We start from the raw sequence: 23,089 nt of genomic DNA, 5'->3' as shown, positions 1-23,089 counted from the left end.
GATAGAGGTATTTGGTCACAAATATTGTGATATTTGATATCCTCCATATCGCCCAGCCCTAATTTATCATACAACTAATTGTTTCATTATCATTTCATAAAGTGCGTTATGAAACGACAGACTTCAGGCAGGTTAAGGCAACCAATGATGGGTAACTGTTGTCTTTACGAGAAGGGTTTCTTCACACCGCTTAGCTCACAGAGTCTATTTGTAACCATGACGGATAAAAAAAAACATCTGAAAGAGGAAGTCATTGGTCAGAAGAGAGAAGTAATTGCTGTCAATGCACAACTGTTGGAGAACTGAACCTTGTTTTCTATTCATCCTGAGGGTATTTTTGCAGGGTAATGAAACCTTTTCTAAGAATGACATTATCTAACAAATGTGTAAGACATTTACACAATGCTGTAACCAACGGGCACACGGAGGCCCCTGTCTGGCTCTAGCGTGTGAATGGGTCTGCCTTAGTGGGAGTAAACGTCACTATAGATCGAATGAGTAAGTGCTAAACTCGCTAAACAGCAACTAAGACAGAGTTACTCTTTGCTGGGTTATTTTAATCATTAAAAGGGGAAGAAAAAAAAAAAAAAAAACTTAGTCTACACACCAGAGACATGAGCCAAAAACGTGCTCAGCTGGCAGCATCACTTTATCTCTTTCGGACACACACACACACACACACACACACACACACACACACACACACACACACACACACACACACACACACACACACACACACACACACACACACACACACAGTTATATAACCACTGCAGGCAGACCTCTCTACTGACATGTTGGACAAACTGGGAGGAAAGTAGGGAGAGGAAGAAAGAGGGGAGGAGAAAAGAAAGGAGAAACACACAAACACTGCGTGGTGTGTCAGTGAGTGTGAACAAATAAAGCAGGTCTGCTTGTTTTAGGAGTGTAATCTGTTTGTGTGTGCATGTGTGGTATGAGAAGCACGACATTTCAACAACTACAAATCCTCATTCTTGGCATTCCCTCTAAAACAGAAGTCTGTGCTGCTCATGTTGCTGCTGATCTCATCCAAAACCTTTGACGATGAATAACCAAAATGTATGAGAGAGAGAGACAGAGAGACAACTAATATTTCTTATACCAACAAAAGCAAATATTACATCAGTGAATCATGTGGCGCTCCAGAGACGAATAAGATAGAGTGAAAACAGAGGGCTGGGTGCGTGTGTGCGTGTGTGTGTGTGTCTCTAAAAAATGTGGCCAAACGGGAGTTTCAGGCCGGCCCAGTTGCCCGGCAGCAGACAGCATTGTCACGGTAACAGGCTTTTCCTGCCCCTCCTCCTCTTCCTCCTCCTCTCCACCCGCCGCGCAAGCTTTTACCTTATAAGGAAACGCATTCAACTGCCTATCACGGCGACAATGGTGACGTAAGAGGGCAGCAAGGTGCACCCCCCCGTTGACACACACACATTTTTTATTACATGAATGTACAGAAACACACACACTTTCAGGATGACACTGTAAATCGTGTGTGTGTGTGTGTGTGTGTGTGTGTGTTTTCCTATGAAGCAGCAGAAACCCGATAAGAGAGATAGACGAGCAGAGAGACAGGAAGTGACAGGGCAGGTTATGTGAAGTGAAGAGGTCAAATAAAAGAAAGAGAGCTGCTGCGCGGCAACACCTCCCAACTTCCTGCGACGTACAGGAGGACTCGGGTCAAACACGGGGTCAATAAGTCTGCGTGTCAAAGGGAGCGTACGCATGCCCTTCGGTGGCCTTGGCTCCCATTTGGTGAATTTTAATACCCCGTGTGCGAGTCTCTGCCGTTTTCAGGAAATTAAATATCTTTTTGTGCTGCATGGGGGCTGACTTGACGAAGAAACAAAGCCGGATGCTTATCTGGAAATTAATTATGAAGAGATATTAAGTTTTGTGTCTGGTTAAATCGCTGTTACCATCTGAAAGATTATGAGGCTCATGGAATCCCAACTGTGTTATTTAAGCAGACAGGATGCCCATTGTTCCATTAACGCCAGCCAAGTGTTCTAAATATGGACATTTAGGTGAAAGTAAGAAATACAGTCTCCAAGTGCAAGATATTTTGCTACTGCAAAAGCATTTTATTTTATTTTTTAACAATGAGGCCTGAGGACTATACAGATAAAAAAAAAAAAATCTCCTTTTTAACCCATGTAAAAATCATGCGTTTTATTACATTTGCACTGTCCTGTCCCTAAATGAACTGAATTGCAGAAATTAGGAAAAGGGGAACTTCTTGGGGGGTCTTTAACCAAAACAGGAAATCAATCTTTGGACATGCAGCAAAACATACCATAGTCATTGGCTAGTAAAAAAATCAGACCTCAAAAACTTCATATGAGATAAAGTCTTAAGGCTGGATCATGCAAACTGTTTCCAGATTTGTCAAGGACTTCCTGGTGCTGCAAGTCATTAGGAGAGGAGAAAAGAGAGCTCGTAAAAAGAGCTGAGAGGGTCCGGACCCTGTACAAGGAGAGGCTCATTGTTTGTTCCTCGGAGTTTCCGCTTGTTGATGACCCGCTGAGTCCGCTGTGCCCTTTATGGCTTCATGACTCACTGGCCCACGCCTGTCTGACACATACACACCATCAAGCGCATGCCAAGGCAAATGGGCATGCAAATGGGCATTAATCAGCCGCTGAGAGTGTCACATCCGACACACAGGGAAGTTAAGAGTGACGGGGCCAGAGATCAAAACCGGTTGCAAAAAGAGGAAACTGGTGTGCTTGTGTTGGACCGCGCTAATTGTTTAGTCTGTAAAATGTCAAACAGTGACAAATGCCCATCTGTTTTGCAGAGCCCAAGATCACATCTCAAGAATGCTTGTTTTGTCCGACCAAAATCAGCCTGAAAACAAGTGACGAGATGAGATTTAAACAAACAATCTCTCCGTTTCTAATAGGAGTAGGATTTCCTTCTTTATCCTTTTGTGCACACACAGACGTACAACTTGCAAGACCAAAAAAGGTTTCACGGCGATAAGTCTATATTCTCCACGTAGCGCTTCAGGGATTGCTCCGGTGCTGCCGAAATTCCGCCGGAAGACACTCTTTTCGGCCGGACGTTTCCTTCCGCTTTCTTTGTGTTGCCGTTCTAAACTCTGGTGGATTTGTGAGGACTATGGTTAACTGCTCCTCAGATCTCTGCAGGGTAAATCCAGACAGCTAGCTAGACTATCTGTCCAATCGGAGTTTTCTGTTGCACGACTAACACTAGGCTACTTACGCACATGTTCCGCCAAAACAAGTTCCTTCCGGAGGCTGTTTTGCAGCGGCTCCGGGGCTCCGTCTGGGTCTTAGCACCGCCCAAGACGATTGCGATCGGTTTAAATACATTCCATTAAACCAGAGCACGTTTATCTCCCATCCCAGAATGCTGTGTGACTAGCCAGAGTGCTGTGGAGGAAGGTCTGGCAAGGTGATGAATCCACACGCTGGGCTTAAACACACATTTATAAATCAATCAACACGCTAACCTAAAACCTTAAGGTGGTTTAATGCGGTGATCCTCGTGCCCTAGATAGACTCTCGCAGAGCCGCATGCACGCACACACGCACACACACACGCACACACACCCCCCTCCGGGTGCAGGGCTCAGTCACGGCTGGTCTGGTCTGTGGAGGAGGGGGGTGGGGGATCACTGCTCCAGATCAGTGCAATCCCTTTAAAATGACTTTAATATCACACCGACCCCCCTTCTTCTGTAAGTGGAGCAGTCCAGGATGAGTAGACAGTGAATCAGTGACCGTCTGATCCTCTCCACCACTTTCTGTCCATTTGTATTCAAACAATAGACCCAAAGAGTTTCTTTAACATTAAAAACAGAATTAAGTCTGCCCTCCCCCCCCTTTGTCGATTAGTCGACTATCCGGTCGTTTTGGTCTCAGTCGACTAAGATTTCTGAAGTCATTTTTTTATGCTTTTTCATGAGTGACTTATTTCCATCAAACTTATGAGTACGTCTCTGGTAAACACAAGATTTAATGCGGTGCTTTTGAACAATTCTTTGTGGAGAAACTCCGTTTAAATCAATCGATTCGTCGACAAAATCATGACTCAGTGGAGTAAGAATTTCTCTAGTCGAGGACAGCCCTAAACATAATCTACAACCATGGGCAATATGGATACAATCTTTGATCACAGTATAGTTTGATTTAAATGATATAGAGACATAGATAATGATCATACAGTATGCATTCTGTAAAATCAATTGAAAAAGCCGTTACATCTAAAATGACAAGCTGGGACCTAACAGTAGGCGAATTAAAACTCAAATATTGCAATATTTTAAAACAAATACTAGGAGAGGGAATCACCAGTGGGCCAACAATACGATATTACCACCATACTTCGGTCACGGTACAATATTATTGTGATAGTCTGCGATATATTGCAAATTAGTTTAACTTTTTTTTTTTTTTTTAACTTCGGTCAACATCTGTTTGTTCATCTCACTTCAATTTTTAAAAAGAAATTGATTTTATTATTCTAGTACCAAAAAGTGAAGCTAATCCCCCTACTTCTAGCAAATACCTTAAAATCCTAAAGGAGAAAAGCCAGAAAAAAAATTAAATCTTATAGAAAAATATTGATTTGTTGCATTGCTTGCTCTGAATGAGAGCTTTGACAGCCATAAGTAAGAATGGTTATGTACGTAGGAGGTGTTTTAACACAAGAGGAGGCAGATACTGACATGGGGATATTGTTTTTGAACAGTCACGCCTCGGTTGCCTCAAAGCGTGACCATTTCCTCCACAACTACTGACATTTCTCTTCCAAGAACAGCGAGACTTGAAATCAACACATGTAGCTTTCCACAAGGTTCAGCTGAGTATTTCACAGATCTGTCTCTCTCGGTCAATTATACATACATACATACATACATACATGTATAGTTTTTGGTCATGCAGGATACCACAGCAGCCATATTAGGTCCACAACCCTGCTTCAGGGCTGTTGCTAAGCAACCTGAGACTACAGCATCTTATTTTTAGAAGGTTTAAACTGCATCTCAGCACCTGGTGTCCGGGGTATGAACCAGTCCAACTTTTGAGCCGTTTAATCTTCACACTGTTGCAAAATTATCTTTTATTCTCAAACCTTTCATCCATCAGAGTATTACTGCTTACCATTACCTCTCGCTCTCTCCATCCTCCTCCTCTAAAATAGATTTCACTCACTACTGCCTGGATATAATGTGTCAAGCTCAACCAAAGCAAAGACTTTTTTTTTTTTAAATCACAACAAAGCGCAGCTGGAAACCAGGCAGCACCGGTGTCGGTGTGCGCGTGAAGGCAAAAAACAACCCATCAATCCTCAGGAAGGTGTTAAGAGAGCGCGTTCGCACAGAAACCTCTCTTACTGCGGGCGACGAGCTCGGCAGGAAACACTGCAGTGCCATTCTCACGCTGCAGCGACGAGCAGTCACGTCTCCGCAGCAGTGGTGTCAAAACCACGGGCCAAAAACACATCTATGTCGCTGTGAAGCGACATAGATGTGTTTAGTTTTCTATTCTTAAATTTAGTTGTATGTACCACTTGCTCTTCTTATTAGTTTTTTACTACGTCTATTTATCTGTATTTTCTGTCTTTGTGTTGCTGAAAAACCCCAATTTCAAACATATTTGTCACACACACACACACACACACACACACACACACACACACACACACACACACACACACACACACACACACACACACACACACACACACACACACACACACACACACACACACACACACACACACACACACACACACACACACACACACACACACACACACACACACACACACACCTGAGCTGCGAGTCAGAAGAGGGCCAACAGAGGAGTCTTTGTTAACCGGGGAAACGGTAGCTAAATAATCTCCTGCAGGCTAGCTTTGATTGGATCAGACAGGATAGTAGAGTGGTGGCCGATGGCGGCGAGGGCTTCCCTGACCCACATTAAGAGCTGCAGCGGAGCAGAGACCTGGAAGACTTGCTGCTACACAAATGTCAACTCTGACTTTTAAAAAGGCAAAGCCAGCTCAAAAGACTTTGAGAATAGAAAAGGATCTCCAAAAGACGGTTAAAAGCACAAAACCGTGTCAAATAGGGGCGCGACGATAACATCTATCTGGATCAACACATCGATTCAACGATCGACTATACAATATCACTGATGCAAAGGGAAAATATTGATACGCATCTTTAAGATGCGCCTTCATTTTAAAATCCCCACTTTGTATTTATTCTTTTTTTGTGGCTGGAAGAGCTTAGTAATACAATATCAAATCATATTTGAGTTGCTTTTTCTGAGTTGATATAAACGGATTGGGTTTAACGGGCATAATATGTCGTCTTGTGTCGATCACAGGCCCCTGAATTAAATCCAAATCGTAGCGTGGCAGACTTTGGGAAAAGAGTCAATATATCGTTTGTATACCGACATAATCTTGTCCAGTGATACAACTTGTAATTTACATCCCTAGTGTTGATAAAGATTGTTGCTGTTCTGTACCTCAGCCTTTACCATATCCTCTTTTTCAGCACACCAAGTGTTCACAACTGTTTTAATGTGACAGCTTGGACACATTACTCCTTGTTCTGTACATTTATTCAATATACAGTAGGGCTGATGTGCAGGCATTCCCTACTTTCTTGGCCAGCCATCTGGTCCATTGGGGAGGGGGGATGGATGGAACACACAGCGATCTGTCTGTCTCTCTGGCCTGACTCTGAGGGCTTGCCTGGCTGTTTGCGTGTGGTGGTGACTTTATATTTGCAACAGGGTAAGGGCAGAAAACTGCAGAGACCACAGAGCCTTCCTTCCTCTTTCTTCCACATCTACGACTCCCAGGGGGATGAACGCAGTGCTGCAGTCGCTCTTCCACAACATCTCCCGAGTCTCGCTCATGCTCTTTTCTTCTCCTTGGAGGAGAGTTTTATTCTTTCGCTGCTGAGCGTGTGTATCAAAATAAACAGATTATTTCTCCATTCTGGGGGCTGAATGTCTGAAGAAATAACCTATTTGTCCACGGTCCAGATTCTTCTATCAGTGCCGTCTCCACGCAAAGCAATTTTTGCCATACCAAAAAAAATAAAACTATATTCACCAAGCTGTCAGCAGGAAAGACTGAAGTCAAAACAAAATGAAAAAGACGAGGAAAGAGGAGAAGAATCATCCTGCTTTCCATTTTCATTTCAAACCCCGAGGCCGACGGCAGCAGCAGGATCTGATCGTCTGTCTTTTCAGCTGCATAAACTGGCAGTGAACCTGCAGTAAGTGCTTATCATCCATCTGTCTCAAGCTCTCTGCTTGCCTGCATGAGAGTCTAATGTATTCTTATACTTACATGCTACATAACCCCCGAAAAACAAGATGTTTTATCTGCCTGTCTGAGTCTTGATTTCTCTCCCTTGTTCTTTGCAGAATAATCAAAGTCCCGTATTATACTTTTAGGTATCATTATGCTTTAATGTTCAAAAAAACATTATTCAAACATTATCTTTCTCATACTGTCTGTCTGAATAAATGTGTTTTCACCCTCTACGGTTTGCCTTTTCCGGTCTTCCGCAGGTGAACCCTCGGCGTCCGTGAGCCATCATTGCAGCCGGGGGAATGCCTGTAACGGCTCCGTCTATGTAGTATAGGTGGGAGATCACAACTGTACAGAAGTTCTGGAGGCCCGTTCTGAATATGTATGCATTTCTCTGTGGATTGAGCATTTTGATGCTGTCACAGTATTTATATAGCAACTTAATAACCTGCTTTATAATGGGAAAAAAAGGGTTAATCTTTGTGCTGTAAACCTAGACTAGACCCTATCATCCATCCAATGCGTCTCTCTGTAAAAGCTCTAGGCTTGTAGTCTCTGAGGGACCTCCTCTGAACTATGAAAGACAACAACAAACTTTTGAAGTTATGAACAGACCCCAGGCTGGTCCTGGACATGCCTGACCAGAGACATATCCCACATCACAGAGAGAGGCCCCAGAGCTGAACTGCTAAATCACACACACAAAAACACACAGGGAAATAACTGAACACCAATGGCCAGAAACTAAACAAAGCCCTAAAAATAGCAACATACACTCCAATTATCCTCTTTTGTCTGAACCTGTTGCCTTAACGACTCTGGCAAAGACTGAGAGGCTGAAGGAATAAGTGTGGAGAGTCGGAGAGGAAGAGGAAGACTGCTGCGTGGGATTACCTGCTGAGCAGGGCCGTCCTCGCTTTAAATGAGAGCAGAGGAACCTGAAGGCCAGGCACAATCAGTAAATATTTAATGCTGCTCTTGTGTGCCCTGAAAGCAGCTCAGGCTCCATTAATACCCCGCCGAAACGTTTCTGCTTCGGGTGCACAAACCCAGAGACAAAACGTTCTACTTCAAATTTAAAACATCTTGATTTTAGCCAATCATCTGGCTCACTTACAAATTCATATTTTGAAGATCAACAAATGCTTATCAGGCTTTTGAATGTGCCGGTTCCAACGCCAGATGTTACTTTGGCATCCTGTAGCATTCGGGAAGTGAAGCATTTTAGGTTTCTGCTTGGTTAGCAGTGATCATTTAGAATTGTGAAAATTGAAAAAAAAAAAAAGACATCGGTGTAGACTTGTGTTGTCTGTATATTTCATTGAACACTGTTCTAGTGTGTGCGTGGGTTTAAATAACTGTATCCACACACACACATTCATTGCATCTGCGTCTTTATGCATGTATGGGTGTCCCAGTAGGCCTCTCCTCTTCACCTCTTTGCCCAGTGCCCCAGTTTGAAAGCTGTTAAATAATACAACAGGAGCTCGCTGAGGAAATCAGAGACAGCAGAGGACACACACACACACACACACACACACACACACACACACACACACACACACACACACACACACACACACACACACACACACACACACACACACACACACACACACACACACACACACACACACACACACACACACACACACCTTCACCCGTGTTACGTTTTAAAAGCCATTGGGATAGATGGGGGCATGTGTCTCAACACCACAACAAACACTAACCGATGCCTACAGATCCCAGAAGCTTCATCAGGTGATCAGATTCCCCATAGAGTTCAGTTCACTTTCAACATTACCAGGCTTTTATTGTGAAAGCAGCTACAGCTTTCTGAACATCCTGTACAATACAGACCTGTCACCGTGCTCTCTGTTTCCATATCAGTTTACATGCAGAAAGGACATTTGTCCAGTTCATTCAAACTACAGAGCCGCTACCCGATCTGGCAAACTTGCATAATGTAACGTTATGGACACTTCCACTTCCAACCTGTAGGGGGGGGACCAAAGCGGGAAAAGTTCTCTAATGTTACTTTAATTCATCAAGAATTTACGTTAAGTTTCGGGATACCTCGTTCACTGTGGAGGCATGCGACAATAACAAGGCAACACAGGGTGAGTTACTGATAAACAAATGATTATTTTGGGAGTGAAGTGTTTGGATAGGGTTGGGTATCGTTTTTTTTTTTTTTTCGATTCCGTGCTAAATCGATACTTTTAAAACGGTGCCGGTGCCTAAACGGTGCCTGAACCGGTACTTTTCAATAAAAAAAAAAAAAAAAGGTAGTAAACAACAGTCAGTGACTTGTTTATTGCTAAGGCCATGGTCAAAATTAAAGATTTGATAATAACGTAATAACTATAACAATAACTTATTTCACCAGTAAATTGCTGTTGAACCCCAGATGGGAAAAGGGTATTTTACAATTACTGTCAATGCACCACGAGGCTACCAGTTTTAAGTGAATCTGTGTTGTTTAATTCCGACAATGGCAGCTGCAAGTGAACGCACCGTCTGTGTTGTTTAATTCCGACAACGGCAGCTGCAAGTGAACGCACCGTCTGTGTTGTTTAATTCCGACAACGGCAGCTGCAAGTGATCCAGCCTAGCATCCCCTCCAGATGTCTGCTCGGTGTAGAAGCAGATCCCAGATGTAGCATGAGGCCTCACCGTCACAGCTCACTCTTTGTTACCAGAGTAGCACGGCCTGTTTGTTTCTCTCTCTCTCTCTCTCTCTCTCTCTCTCTCTCTCTCTCTCTCTCTCTCTCTCTCTCTCTCTCCTTTTTTCCATCTCCCTCGCTCACTCACACACCCGCCCCGGAGGGAGTAGAACCTGTCTAGGTGTGGCCATGTATGCAGTTATCTATCGTACAGAACAATATTATTTGAACAACATTGTCTGCTTTATGGATCCTGGCCTGCACTGAAGAAACAGCCACAGTCACATAAAGAAATCGGCTCTGCATAATTTGGATTTCTGCTGATCAACTCTTTCCTGGTTAGATCTTTTTAATCATACTAAAACTAGTTTGAACCGGTGTGAAGAGTGTCACAGTACCACAGTTACTTCTTTTTCTGTTCATGAGGACATTAGATGCATTAGCTGCGATTAAACCGGTCATAAAAACAGGGGAAATACTAAAACAAGATGTGTTAACTGATCTCCCATTCATTTCTAATGGGATATTAAAGCCTCTATTGTTTTTTTGTTTTTTAAATGACACTTATGGTGAAAGGAAAGTTGTGTCTCTGATTTTAATAACTCAGATCCCATTTTTTCACCCTGCACTGCAAAATAAAGCAGCAGCCACGCCCATACGTGCCTACATGCATCATTTCCCCACCTCTCCATTCATCTCAGATGTGTGTCAAATCTGGACATAATCTGGTCATCTGAGCTGGGGTGTAATCTCTGGGTGGGTGGCAGCGGGGGTGTTCTAGCCCCACTCTGACAGATGTTGCTGCACAGCGATGCTGGCCTCCAGAGGAGGACCAGATTGAGGACAACCTCAGACAGTGTGAACAACACAGACACACAGACACACACAGAACAGCTGCTCTTGTAAAGACCAAAAACACAAATGAGATTTAAAACATATTCACTAAGGAACGGTCAAAATCAAAGCAGCAGAGGCCAAGATACCCTAACATGGATGTACGTATTATGCGTCCTACATTTCCTATAATGCAACTAATATCTTTTTTTTGTTAAATCTCTGACAAACTGTTTTCAGACTAAGTAATAGCTACTTCTTGCGACTGACCTCTATGTATAAAAATCAGTAAAGGTCCCCTTTAAAGTTTGTTTTAAGATATTGAACACGGTTCACAAAAGACAATTTTTATTATTTTTTTTTTATAGTTGTGATGACAAATGTCTCTTTAATGTTATCTAAAGAGAAGTACATTTAGCTCTGTGATTCCCTGCAATAACACCAACAATATAAGAACGCATCTTCTCACGACATCTTCTTCTCGAACGCCGAAACAGCACGCATTAATTCACACACCAACAACCACACACACCTTAAAAAAAGACAACGAAATAAACGCTGTTAAAGATGTAGGCAACGCGCATCTATCTATAGCCTGCAGTGTGCGGTATGGAACAACGCTGGCTGCATTCGCCTCCTTCATAACTGCTGCGGACCGTTTGAAATAGCAACCGTGAGAACAGGATTTTGCTTCTCGTTCTATTTTTCTGATCAGGTTTCTTTATTGAACTCTCTTCTCTCTCTCTCTCTCTCTCTCTCTCTCTCTCTCTCTCTCTCTCTCTCTCTCTCTCTCTCTCTCTCTCTCTCTCTCTCTCTCTCTCTCTCTCTCTCTCTCTCTCTCTCTCTCTCTCTCTCTCTCTCTCTCTCTCTCTCTCTCTCTCTCTCTCTCTCTCTCTGGTGCAGGATGATATCAGGGCTCTGAAGTGGTGTTTCCAAAAATACAGAGCCCTGCAGAGTGCCGTGGTTCAGAATAGAGAGGCTGCAGCCTCACACAGATCCATCTGTGCGCTATCTGCACTCTGCAGCCATGTAGACAGAGGAGAGAGAGAGACACGAGGCCAGGCAGAGATCTTCAAACCTCACACAGCACCACCAGCTACACTCTGCAATGGCAATGGGTCAGCTTTCTGTATCTTTCAGCCCTTATTGTCACAGGTTAGTTTGAAAAATGTTTGCTGAAACAATTAAATACGGTTGAGATTAGAGCAGCAAAGATTTGATTAATTGTCAACTATTTTGATAATCATAATAGTCTCTTTTTTATAGGGTTGCTTCCTCTGCAGCGTTGTGGAGGAGGGTCTGGCAATGCAAGACTATTCATAGAGCAACTGCCTCAACCTGTCGTCTTCTGATTTGGAAACAACAGCGGTGAATGCGGTATGAACTTCTTTATTTTTTGGAGCATTATAAGTGCAGCCCAATTACACAACTCCAAACAGTGGGGGTGTGAGGAGAGTTACTGTAATCCTTCCATTTTAACTCTACTGATGTTTATGAGGAAGTTGCCAAAAGCACAGTTGAACTTTTTCAATATTCGATTGTTTTCTAAATGATCCTTCGTTTATTTCCCTGTATGTTAAATGGACCCTGAATGACACAATAACACACACGCTATGTACCTCTGCTGGAAAACTGCAGTCAACACCTCCCTCCCCAAGACCCATAACATGATGGTGCCACCCCCCCAATTCAACCACACCTAAACACACATCCTTTTCTTCTGCTGCTGCTTTCCTACAAAACAACAGCCCCTCTGACACACACACACACACACACACCTGAGAGCACAAGGCGACGTCTTTAAATGTCTTGTTCTGTCCAACCAAAAGTCAAAAACTTAAAAAAAAAGGTATTCAGTTTACAGTGACATAAACCACAAACCCAGCAGTGTCTGAGAGGCCAAAGCCAGGAAATGATCAGCATTTTTTGATAATATCTTTTGAGTAATCGTTGCAGCACAAGCAGGACCTCTGTGTCTTTCAGTATTCAGTGTGAAAAGTACTTTTGAAGTGACGCAAATCCAGCAGAATATTTTGGATTTACTAGACGGTAAAACTGCTACCAACTACTTTTTACACATTGGCAAATGGATCAAAGAGCACACAAAAAAAAGTCAGTATATTCCTTTAAATCCCTGTCGAGGATACACTTGGAGGACATAAAAGGGGTGGGGGGGTGGGGGGGGGGGTCTGAGCCTCAACCATCAAGCATCAACATGCACACTGGCAGCCAACCAAAAGGAAATTCTTTGTCCCTATTGTTGCCAGTGTTGATTCATCAGGGGGAAATGCCATTTACTAATTATCATAACTATGCACAACAGCCAAGATGTAAGCCTGTGAACAACACAGCCAAAATAGGTGAGAGAGCACTAAGGACCTCAATCCATGGCTACTATGATGTTAGGATGCACCCTCGTCCTCCTCTCTGCCCCCGAAAAATACACCCACAAAGAGTGGGAGAGAAACAGACCGTAAAGAAATCGCTTTGAAAGAGACCCGACCCCCCATTAGGCTCCGCCACCTCGACACACAGGCCCTCCAGCCGGCCAATGGCAGTACCAGCCGCGGGCTACACTACAACCTCTCAGCTGATGATTGGACCGTCGGGCTGTGCAATTTTAATCAAATTGAGAAAAACAATTATTTTGCATGTTACGTTTTTGCAAGTAAACTCTCCGTTTTGTGTTCTGAAAGGGGAATTAAAAAAAGTTTAAAAAAAACGGGAAAGGTGTGAGGGGAGATTTCACAGTTCAAGGAGTTTTCACGGTTGATTTGTTTGAACCGTTTAACTGGTTTTTTTTGTATAAATCATCAACATCTTTCCAAAAGTCAACGAGCTATTGTGTTTAATAATTGTGATTTCTAGGGCTGTTCTCAACTGAAGAAATTCTTAGTCGACTAACACTCATTCAATCATATCGACTAATCGATTAGTTGATTTAATCGACAGATCTGTAAATCTGAGTTTCTCTGCAAAGAGTCGTGCTAAAAGCACCACTTTAGTTCTTGTGTTTACCAGAGATGTGTTCCTACGTTTCTTGGAAATAGCGATTTCAATATTGATAAAAAATAACCGTGATTAGGATTTCTTTGCAGCCCTATAGGACCGTGTGGTGGTGTTGTTTGCTGCACCCACCCCCCCCCCCCCCCTCCCCTTCTGGTCTGCACTTTGAACTAGAAACTAAGCCAACGGTTCCAAAGTGCAATCAATCACAGGGTGGCGGCGGTGTCCGACAACATTTCTGCAAACAAATATTTGGCGCCACGACTTTGGCCACATCGTAACCTCTCCTCTGCCCCTCGAGGAGGGTTCTCCGTCTGGTCTCTACCACACAGACCACATCTGCAATCCTTTTTTTTTTTTTTTTTTTTTTTCCTGTTGGTGCAAAAAAAACAGGACACCCCGCCCTCCTTTAGTAAAAAGCCCCCTCCCACTGGCCTAGCCAGCTCTAATGGGCCACCAAAGGAATGTTTCCCCCTGCATGCTCTCTCACCGCCGCCAATAGCCGAACAGAGAGAAAGACCAACGGGGGAGGGAGGGGGGGACAGAGAGGGGTTACATTCCTCTCGGCTCTGTCCTCTCGCTGGCTGCTTGACTGACTGGTTCGTTGTTTAGGTCCACGAGCTGATTCTGGATCGCGGTCAGCTGAGGCGGAGGGCTTTCCCACAGCTGACCTGGAATCAGCTGGCAGTGAGCGAACTGCCAAATGCTGCACTTCCATTATCTCACATCCCAAAATGCCTCCACACCGCTACTTTTTTTTTTTTTTTTTTTAGGAGGGGCGTCTCTCCTCAAATGTTATTCTTGTCAAGAAGGAAGAAAATGCAACTGAATCATCCCGATAAGGCCAGTAACAATTATTTTCATTAGCGGTTACTCGTTTGTCTATCGATCTATAAAATAAATAGTGAAACCGTTGCCATCACAAGTTCCCAGAGCCAACGTCTCATCTTCAAATTGATTTGTTTTCACTGCCAGGCAGTCGAAATCCCGAACGTACACGACTATATAAAATCGGAGAAAAGCCGCAAAGTCTCAAACATTTGAGGCGCTGAAAAACAGTCCAAGTTTGGCACGCTTGCTTGACAAATAAAATAAAATATATAATAAATAAAGTAAATGATTATTCGGTTGTTGAAATAGTTCTGTCCGTCCACGTGACTAGCTGCTTACCCAACTTAGTGACACCACAACTCCAGTCAAAATTGCTTCAATTCAAATGTTCCACTTCTGTAAGAGGAGAACGTATGCACCAGATTTCCCCCTTTCAGTTCTATTCTCCCAATGCCTCTGGAAATACATTTGGATAACCACAAATCAGCAAAAAGATCTAATTATCTTCATATAATCTAGTACACGGAGTCCCGGCTGAGCTGATGTGTACTCGGAGGCTGCGACGCAATGCGTACATGTCAGTGTGTGATCAGGACTAGATGTCTACAGTTCACCTGAGGCTGAGGAAACTCATTTAGCTCCAGATAAACATCTGCGGCGTAGACCTCACTGATTCCTGTTCCAACAGCCCTGAATGATGACAGCTGGGATTCCTCATGTAACGGCCACGCCCCAGTCAGGTTGGTCCTGCTTGGTTTTACAGCAGTGAATTGCTTACATTAGCTAAGGTCTTAAGGCGTAGGACTGGTAATTGTAGATTGGGTTTAGATTTGCCAAATTGTAATTATATAAAGTGATTATTGGTCGGACTACATATTTTTATTATTTAGTTGTAATTTTTAGTTGTTGGCACTTGACCCTTAACATGTTCATAGCAACCAAAAATGATAAGGGAGGGGGGGAAATGTTTTATGATAATAAAGAGGCGTGGTTTACTTCATAGGCTGTGTATTTGTGTTATTACATCATCTGGGTTACATAACTGTCATTATAAACAAAAGATGTATCCTGGAATTCATTCAAAGCTTTAAATTAGTTAAAATTTGACTGAAAGAGACAATTATATCATTAATCTCAAATTATTTCTGAGACAATTAATTGTACAGCAACATTTGGACTTGTTCCAGCTCTAGCATGGTCTATAGTGGTTTAGCGAGCAGGCTAATCAACCATCTCCAGCGCCCTTCATTCTTTGAAATGTTTTGGAACAGGAAGGCAGACGGGGAGATAAAAGTCACCTGGCAGCTTATCGTGCAGCCAGATCTTAACCAGAGCCAGTGTGGTGACAACGGCAGCTTGGTTTGGTTTCGACAAAATGTCACAGCTCATCCTGCGCCAACCCGGGCCATCTGAACCGGCTCCGCCTGCCCGCCCGCCCGCCCGACAGTCACACAGAAAGCATGTGAAAGTGGGCGGCAAAAGAACAGACTAACACTGTGTCCAGCTGCCCACCTTGGCAGAAATGGAAAGAAATATCAGTGTGTGTGTGTGTGTGTTGTGTTGCAAGTCTGGGCGCTGGTGGGGTGTGTCAGGGGAGGCTGGCCGTTAGCCTAGTGCTCCTTACTTTGTGACACATCTGCACCATAGGGCTGATTTTTGGCACTGTCGATTCATCCGTCGATTATCGTTTGGACTATAAAATGTAAGAAAATTGTGAAACTTGTCGATCAGCGTTTCCCAAAGCCCAAGACGACGTCTTTAAATGTCTTGTTCTGTCCAACCAACAGTCAAAAACTTAAAAAAAAAGGTATTCAGTTTACAGTGACATAAACCACAAACCCAGCAGTGTCTGAGAGGCCAAAGCCAGGAAATGATCAGCATTTTTTGTACCTCAAGTCTTTTGCCCAGAACTCAAAGATATTCGGTCTGCTGTCACAGAGGAGTGAAGAAACCAGAAAATATCTGTGTTAAGAAGCTAAAATGTGTTAATTTTTCCTTTTTTTTTCTTAAAAAAAATTATTGGAACCGTTTAATAGTTGAGAAATTATCAATTCATCTTTACAGCTCTACTGCACAAGCAAAGCTAGAATAGGACACGAAGTTCTATCAAATTATCCCGTCTACCTCCCCCATCTTTCCATCAGTTACCGCTGCTAACCGTAAAGCCCATGCAGCGAGTTAATCATCTAAAGTTTGATCTTATTGTGAAAGAACCAAACGCTACGGTCTGCAACAGAGGGACGAGTGCTAATTAATCAGATTCCAAAAGAACATCACGCTGACAAATAAGAGCAATCAATCACCGGTGATCCTGACTGCTCCGGGCCTTTTGACTTGTCTTGCTTTATTGCTTTCCCCGTTAGCTCATCCGCCCACATCGCCGTACTTTCGCCCTGCCTCATGACATGAGAAAATATGCGCCGCCTTAACGGTCGCTGAGAAGCTGGATTTGCATGCGCCTCCTGCCACACCGCCGAGAGTCCCAACGAAGCCTCTGGTGGCGTCACTGCATACTTCGACATGTTTCAGCCTGCGGTGGATCCGAGAAGCCGTGACAAAGACTTAATAGCATGCTTGTCAGATGAGGAGCTTCGACCTGGAACAAACTGTAGTTAACTGGACTCAGCTGGGCTCCGTCCAGGTACTCTGGGGTGTTGAGAAATGTTGAGAAATGGACAACTGGAAACAAGCTGCGAGGACAAACCTCTGCTTCTGCCAAAGAAACACAGACTCGCACTGTACAACTCTGAAATATCCGCATCACGACTCCGAAGAGACTCCCAAAGACCAAGTTATTCTTTTGCAGAGTGAGTCTCTGATCCGTAGGACCGAGAACAAACTTTTATTCGAATGGAGCAAATTTAAATAAAAGCCTGAAAAAAGAAAACTGCCGCCAAATGTTCCCTTTTAAGCATCCTCATTTTTAACTTCTTGCTGAAGAGAAAGAGAGAGGAGGTAGCCTATGTGCATGTAGCATATATATATATATATATATATATATATATATAGTCCTAATCTTCGGGGTGTCCTCGTGGCTCTATTAGACGAGGTCCAAACCATTACGCTACTACACCTCCAGTGTTCTGGGTTCAATTGTGAACTGAGGCCTACTGTCACATGCCATTGAGTTGTCTCCTCACTCTGGCTTTCCTGTCTCTCTTCCCTAATGTGGGCACCGCATAAAAGCAAGAAAACCAAAAAAATCCGAAGCATTTCTGTCTTTTACCCCCCCCTCTTGCATTACTCGACATGGTAAATGTGCAAGAGTCAGCATGACTGAAAACTCTGCATACGATAAACTGCTCTTGGTCTTGGCTTTGACCTTACAAACTCGCCCCTCACAAACCCATTCCCACACTCATTACATCCACGTCTCTCTTGATAGTCCTGGGGGAGGCATTAGCTTTTGCGCAATAACTGCCACAGTGAGCGCGAATACACCGCAGGAATTTGCCCTTGGTCCCCCCCCCCCCTCCCCCCCACCTTACCAGGGCCAGCACGGCTCAAGCTTGGCAGGGGGACATGTCCCCAGACTGGACTGTTCCCAACCAACCAAACACCTATCAGCCTCCACTGATGAGTGCAGATTCAGGAATGGACCTCAGCCCAGGTTTTGCACAACAAGGCCTCACTCTGTTAATGATTGGTAAGGTTAGATTTTCCTCTTGAAGAAACTTTGACCCGTGTGATCTCTAGACAAATATGCAGAGTCCCTCCTCACAGTCGTCCAACCGCCGCGGGTTAACAGCGAAAGGACTGGCAGCGCCAGGTTTGATGGTAATCAAAACGCAGGAATGTCTAAAGTTGACAGCTAAAATGCTGAGTAGCCTAACAAAAATTGCATGCTTCTATGCTCGGCATGCTGTCACACCATTAGAAAGTATGCCAGTCATCTGGCTTGTGAGTGACTATGATAGGGCGCGTAGCCTGGTTAGCACTAAGTACACACAAAAAAAAAAAAAAAAAAAACAACACACCCACTCAACCATTCCACACCGTTTAGCAATCATTCCTCAAATCATCCTTCATTATACCGCCTCTCCACTCCCTTATGACAGAGCTTTAGTGTTGTATTATGTGTCCACGTAGTCACGAGGGACATGAACTTCATCATCAGGGTCGCGTCCTCCATTTCCATTTTGCAATATGTCAGGGCTTGAATGGGTCCATATTTTGAGAAATGATTATTCAGCACAGCAGTGTTGTGTGTGTGTGTGTGTGTGGGGGGGCAATGGGTAAAGAAACAAGGTCACATTTGTCTGGTGGATGTTAGTGGACGGCTTTCATTGCCATCCTCGGGGGAAAGTTGCCATTAGCGTTGATCGTAGCTCAGTAGCATCGTTTTAAAACATGTCGAGGATGAGAAGTTAGATGGCGAGTTGATGAAGATGGGGGAGGGGGTGTAGAGTAGTACAATGATTATTTGGATGATAGGTGTAATGTTAGGCCGAAGAAATAAGGGAATGCAGCAGGGCCCAATTCCCCATATGGTTAGGGCTGCAACTAACAATTATTTTCAATGTCGATAAACCTGTAGATTATTTTCTCGGTTAATTGATTGTTTGGTCTATAAAAGGGTCAGAAAATGGTGAAAAATGTCAATCGGTGTTTCCCTAAAAGCCCAAGATGATGTCCTCGGATGTCTCGCTTTGTCCACAACTCAAAAGATATTCAGTTTACTGTCACAGAGGAGTGAAGAAACTAGAAAATATTCACATTAAACCAGCTGGAATCAAAGGATTTTTAAATCTTTAAAAATGACTCAAACCAATCAATCATTTATCAAAATGGTTGGCCATTAACTTAACAGTTGAAAACCAAATGGACTCATCTTTGCGGCTCTATGGTACCAAGTGATGTTGTTTGGTGTTGGGAGTATTTATGCTGAAAATGACTGGAGTTAAAAAATCTGCAGCACAGCAAGTGGGCGTTTAGTTGTGTGCAGTAACATGAGTGTGGCTAAAGAAACTTGTGTGTCCCGGGTCTGTGGGAAGAAGACTGGGTGCAACTGGCCCACCACATGGAACAACAGCCTAGAACGGGTGGGCTCAAGGTAGCGTTTCTCCCGACAGGGGTCCTGTTAACCTTCTCTTCACCTGTCCAGTTAGACAAGCATCTCCTGATGTACAAACCAATGAGAGATAATGGCCCATGCTTTATATACATTTTAACTAGGGCTGCATAACAGCTTTTTTTTTAGGGCTGTGCTCGACTAAAGAAATTCTTAGTCGACTAACACTCGTTCAATTGTATCAACTGATCGATTAGTTGATTTAAGCGACAGATCTGTTAATCTGACTTTCTCCACAAAGAGTCATGTAAAAGCACCACTTTAATTCTTGTGTTTACCAGAGATGTGCTCGTACGTTTCTTGGAAATAAGTCATTCTGCATGAAAATAAGCATCAAACACGACTAATGGACTAAAGAGATCTAAGTTGACTAAGACCAAAACGACCGATTAGTTGACTAATCGACTAAGAGGGAGCAGCCCTACAGTTTTTTGTTTTTTTATCGTCATCGCGATGTCAACTGGCGCAATAAACACATCGCGAAAGGCTGCGACATATCGCGATAGACACTCAGAGATTTTTTTGTGTTAGCTGAAAGAATATATCAGTAGAAAACTGCACTTTAACATGCAACACTTTTATTTATTTTTTTAGTGGTGCCTTTTATTTTATATTCAATGTATAATGTGTTCAATAAAAGAATGTTGGAAAGGATTTCCTTTCGTTCGTGTTAAATTCAACAAGCAATTTGTTGGAGCCTATTTATGCGGAATACTGACAGTAGCCTGGGCTACACTTTAATATCCAACTGCCTGCCAAGTGCCGAGAGTTAAATCTCGCTAACAAGAATCACTACTAAACTCTTCTCAGTTGACACAATGAACCACAGCAGCTTTCGGGGTTAAACGATCTGTATATAAAAGGCCTTGAAGTGCCTCGTATCGGTCAGCGGTCTTATCGGCCTCCAAGCAGCCAGCCAGGCAGGCAGACAAGTGGGACAGGGCGCCTTGATAACGCACTAACCTTCACACAAAAAAAGCTGCTATTTAAGGCCGCAAGTCTCCACAATCACAATTTGGATTTTTTTGTAACAATGTGGCGCCCTGTTTCCGCTCAGGGAGGGGGAAGAAGTGCCAGAGGAGGGGGAAAAAATATCACCTTTTGAAAGAGTGAAAGCCGAAAGCTAATGCTATAGACACACATACACAACCGAGTAGCCTACTTTCCATTCACAGAGGGAATTAGAGAGGGAGAAATCAGCATTTTAACCAGGGGGGGAATGAAATAGCTTGACATTGAGGAGACGAGCTAAGAGGAGAGCCAAGGCTGGGAGGAGAAAACGGTCGATACAAAGTAGGGCACTGGGGGCAACTGCGGGGTTTTGTAGAGCAAAACCGAGGCCCGTACTCGGGCTCTGACTTCCACTCCCCATCCCATCCCTCCCCTGCCATTTTCTTTCTGCCCGCCGCCGCCTCCTCCTCCTCTCAGCCCTGGCTCGGCTCGGCCCAGTAGGGCCCGACTTTTGGTTCCCCTTACCTTCCTCTGCTGTCTCTCCCAAGCCGGGTCCAGGAGCATGTCCCGGTCCCAGTCATTCTCTTGCTCCATGTAGGTCTGAACTCCTCCGGTCGAGGATTGATTATTAGCAGCGTGGTAATCTACCATGTCAGCACAAGAAACCTGAGTGCGCCACAGAGTGTGTCAGCAGGGAGAAAACGTTCAGATATAACCAAAATTAAAATGAAAAAAAAAAAAAAAAAGAAGCAACGACGGACTAAATTAGAGAGGTGGGACGGGGAGGGATACAGGACAAGGGACGTGTCCTTCTTCTCTCGCCGCTTTCAGCCGTGAGTGTGTTTTCTTTTTTTTTTTTTATGTGATGAATATCCGGCGTGTGCAGTCAGAAAATCCCCGCTGCCGCTGTGAGAAGAAAAGCTCTCTCTCTGAACTGAGAGGCTGCTGGGAGGGACCACGGGGAGGGACCGGCCGCTCCTACAGGCTCTGCCGCGGCACCGACAAGCTGCACGCACTCAGCCGCGACGCTTCCGGTGTCACCTTTCAAAGTAATAGCCTACATGGGCCTCGTGTTTATGTTTTAGCTTCATTTCCCACAGTGGCGTAGTCTACGACGTGATACACAGGTATAAGCAGTATATACCCACTAAGAAAGCTCCAGGATTTCCATATACTCACTGAAAAATGCGCAATCACACGCAACAACATACTTTCCATTATATGTTAAATATATTTTGAATTGCCATCTGTGTTTTCCTTCGCATAAGCTAAATAAAGGTATTTCCGCCGTAAATTGGTGCATTCAAGTGTATCAGAATGAAGGAAATTAAATCTTTGACGCTCAAAATTTCCCTGGAGTAGGACACCCAGACCTCACTTTAATATGTCCATTCTGGTCCATATATTTATATAGTACAGTATACCCGCTAAAATACATAAGACTACACCACTGTCCCACTCCATCACTGACACAAACATACACCTCTAAAGTTTTTTGTTTGTTTCACCCTTAAGGGTGTTCTTTCTGTCTTACACAAACATATTCTTTTTTATATATATATTTTCTAGGGCTAAAAAAACCTTAACATTTAAAATAAATATTATATTTAATCAATTATTTTAATGTCCCTAACTTCCATCCTTCACAATACTATAAATGCAATCATTCGACTATTATCATCAATTTGCAAAAGAAGTGTCAAAAGTCATTTTGGGATTTCTCGTGCAATTTACTAATTTTCCTCGAAGTTATGAGATTTTATTTTGAAGGGGACCTCGCCTATGTTGCGGTGTGAATCTGTGTATCTGTGTGAATTGACACACCTGTCTCCAGTGTCTTCTATAGGCCCAACCCCAGACAGTTTATGAACATTCATACATTTGACATGAGCTTCTGAAACAATAAAATGAAATGTTAGTATTTAGTATATTAGTTTCTTTCTTTCTTAATGTTATCTAGTTATGTGTATTTGTTATTTGTTTCTGTATTTATTTTTTGTTTTTTTAATATTATTGTTTAAATATGTGTTTATGTATGCACCATCAACCAAGACAAATTCCTAGTAAGTGCTACTTACCTGGCAATAAATCTTTTTCTGATTCTGATATTAAAAAGTTTCCATATTAGATTTTTTGGAATTTGACTCCATTTCAAGATTTTAAATATCACATTTGTTATAATTAGTTAAGCAGCACAGAAAGAATGATATTTGTTTGTGACTTAGGCTGCATACACACCAAATCAGGCGTTGCAGTAAAAGACGCCAGTCCTCCCATTCATTTGAATGTGGGAAGTGTATTTAGGATGCAGCCGGGGGGACCACTAGCCCGGTACTACCAGACTGTGGTACACTAGCCCGGTCCTACCAGACTGTGGTACACTAGCCCGGTCCTACCAGAC

The 23,089-nt window shown here is 43.4% G+C and overlaps 1 protein-coding gene across 3 annotated transcripts in view; it reads right to left on the bottom strand.

Moving 5' to 3' along the window:
- actn4 (actinin, alpha 4) overlaps positions 1–21,647 on the bottom strand; it is a 72,999-nt gene extending 51,352 nt beyond the window's left edge. Inside the window, exon 1 of one of the 3 annotated variants that reach the window (XM_028571848.1) lies at positions 21,214–21,647. In XM_028571848.1, coding sequence (XP_028427649.1) covers positions 21,214–21,339 — 126 coding nt within the window. In that variant the 5' untranslated portion in view covers positions 21,340–21,647. The remainder of the gene's footprint in view (positions 1–21,213) is intronic. The other 2 variants (XM_028571832.1, XM_028571841.1) reach the window with 2 other exon arrangements.
- Between the last annotated feature and the right edge of the window lie 1,442 nt (positions 21,648–23,089).

The sequence above is a fragment of the Perca flavescens genome, chromosome 3 (assembly GCF_004354835.1).
Source record: "Perca flavescens isolate YP-PL-M2 chromosome 3, PFLA_1.0, whole genome shotgun sequence".
Classification (NCBI taxonomy): domain Eukaryota; kingdom Metazoa; phylum Chordata; class Actinopteri; order Perciformes; family Percidae; genus Perca; species Perca flavescens.
Note: the sequence above shows the minus strand (reverse complement) of the source record. Positions and strands in the feature narration are given on the sequence as shown.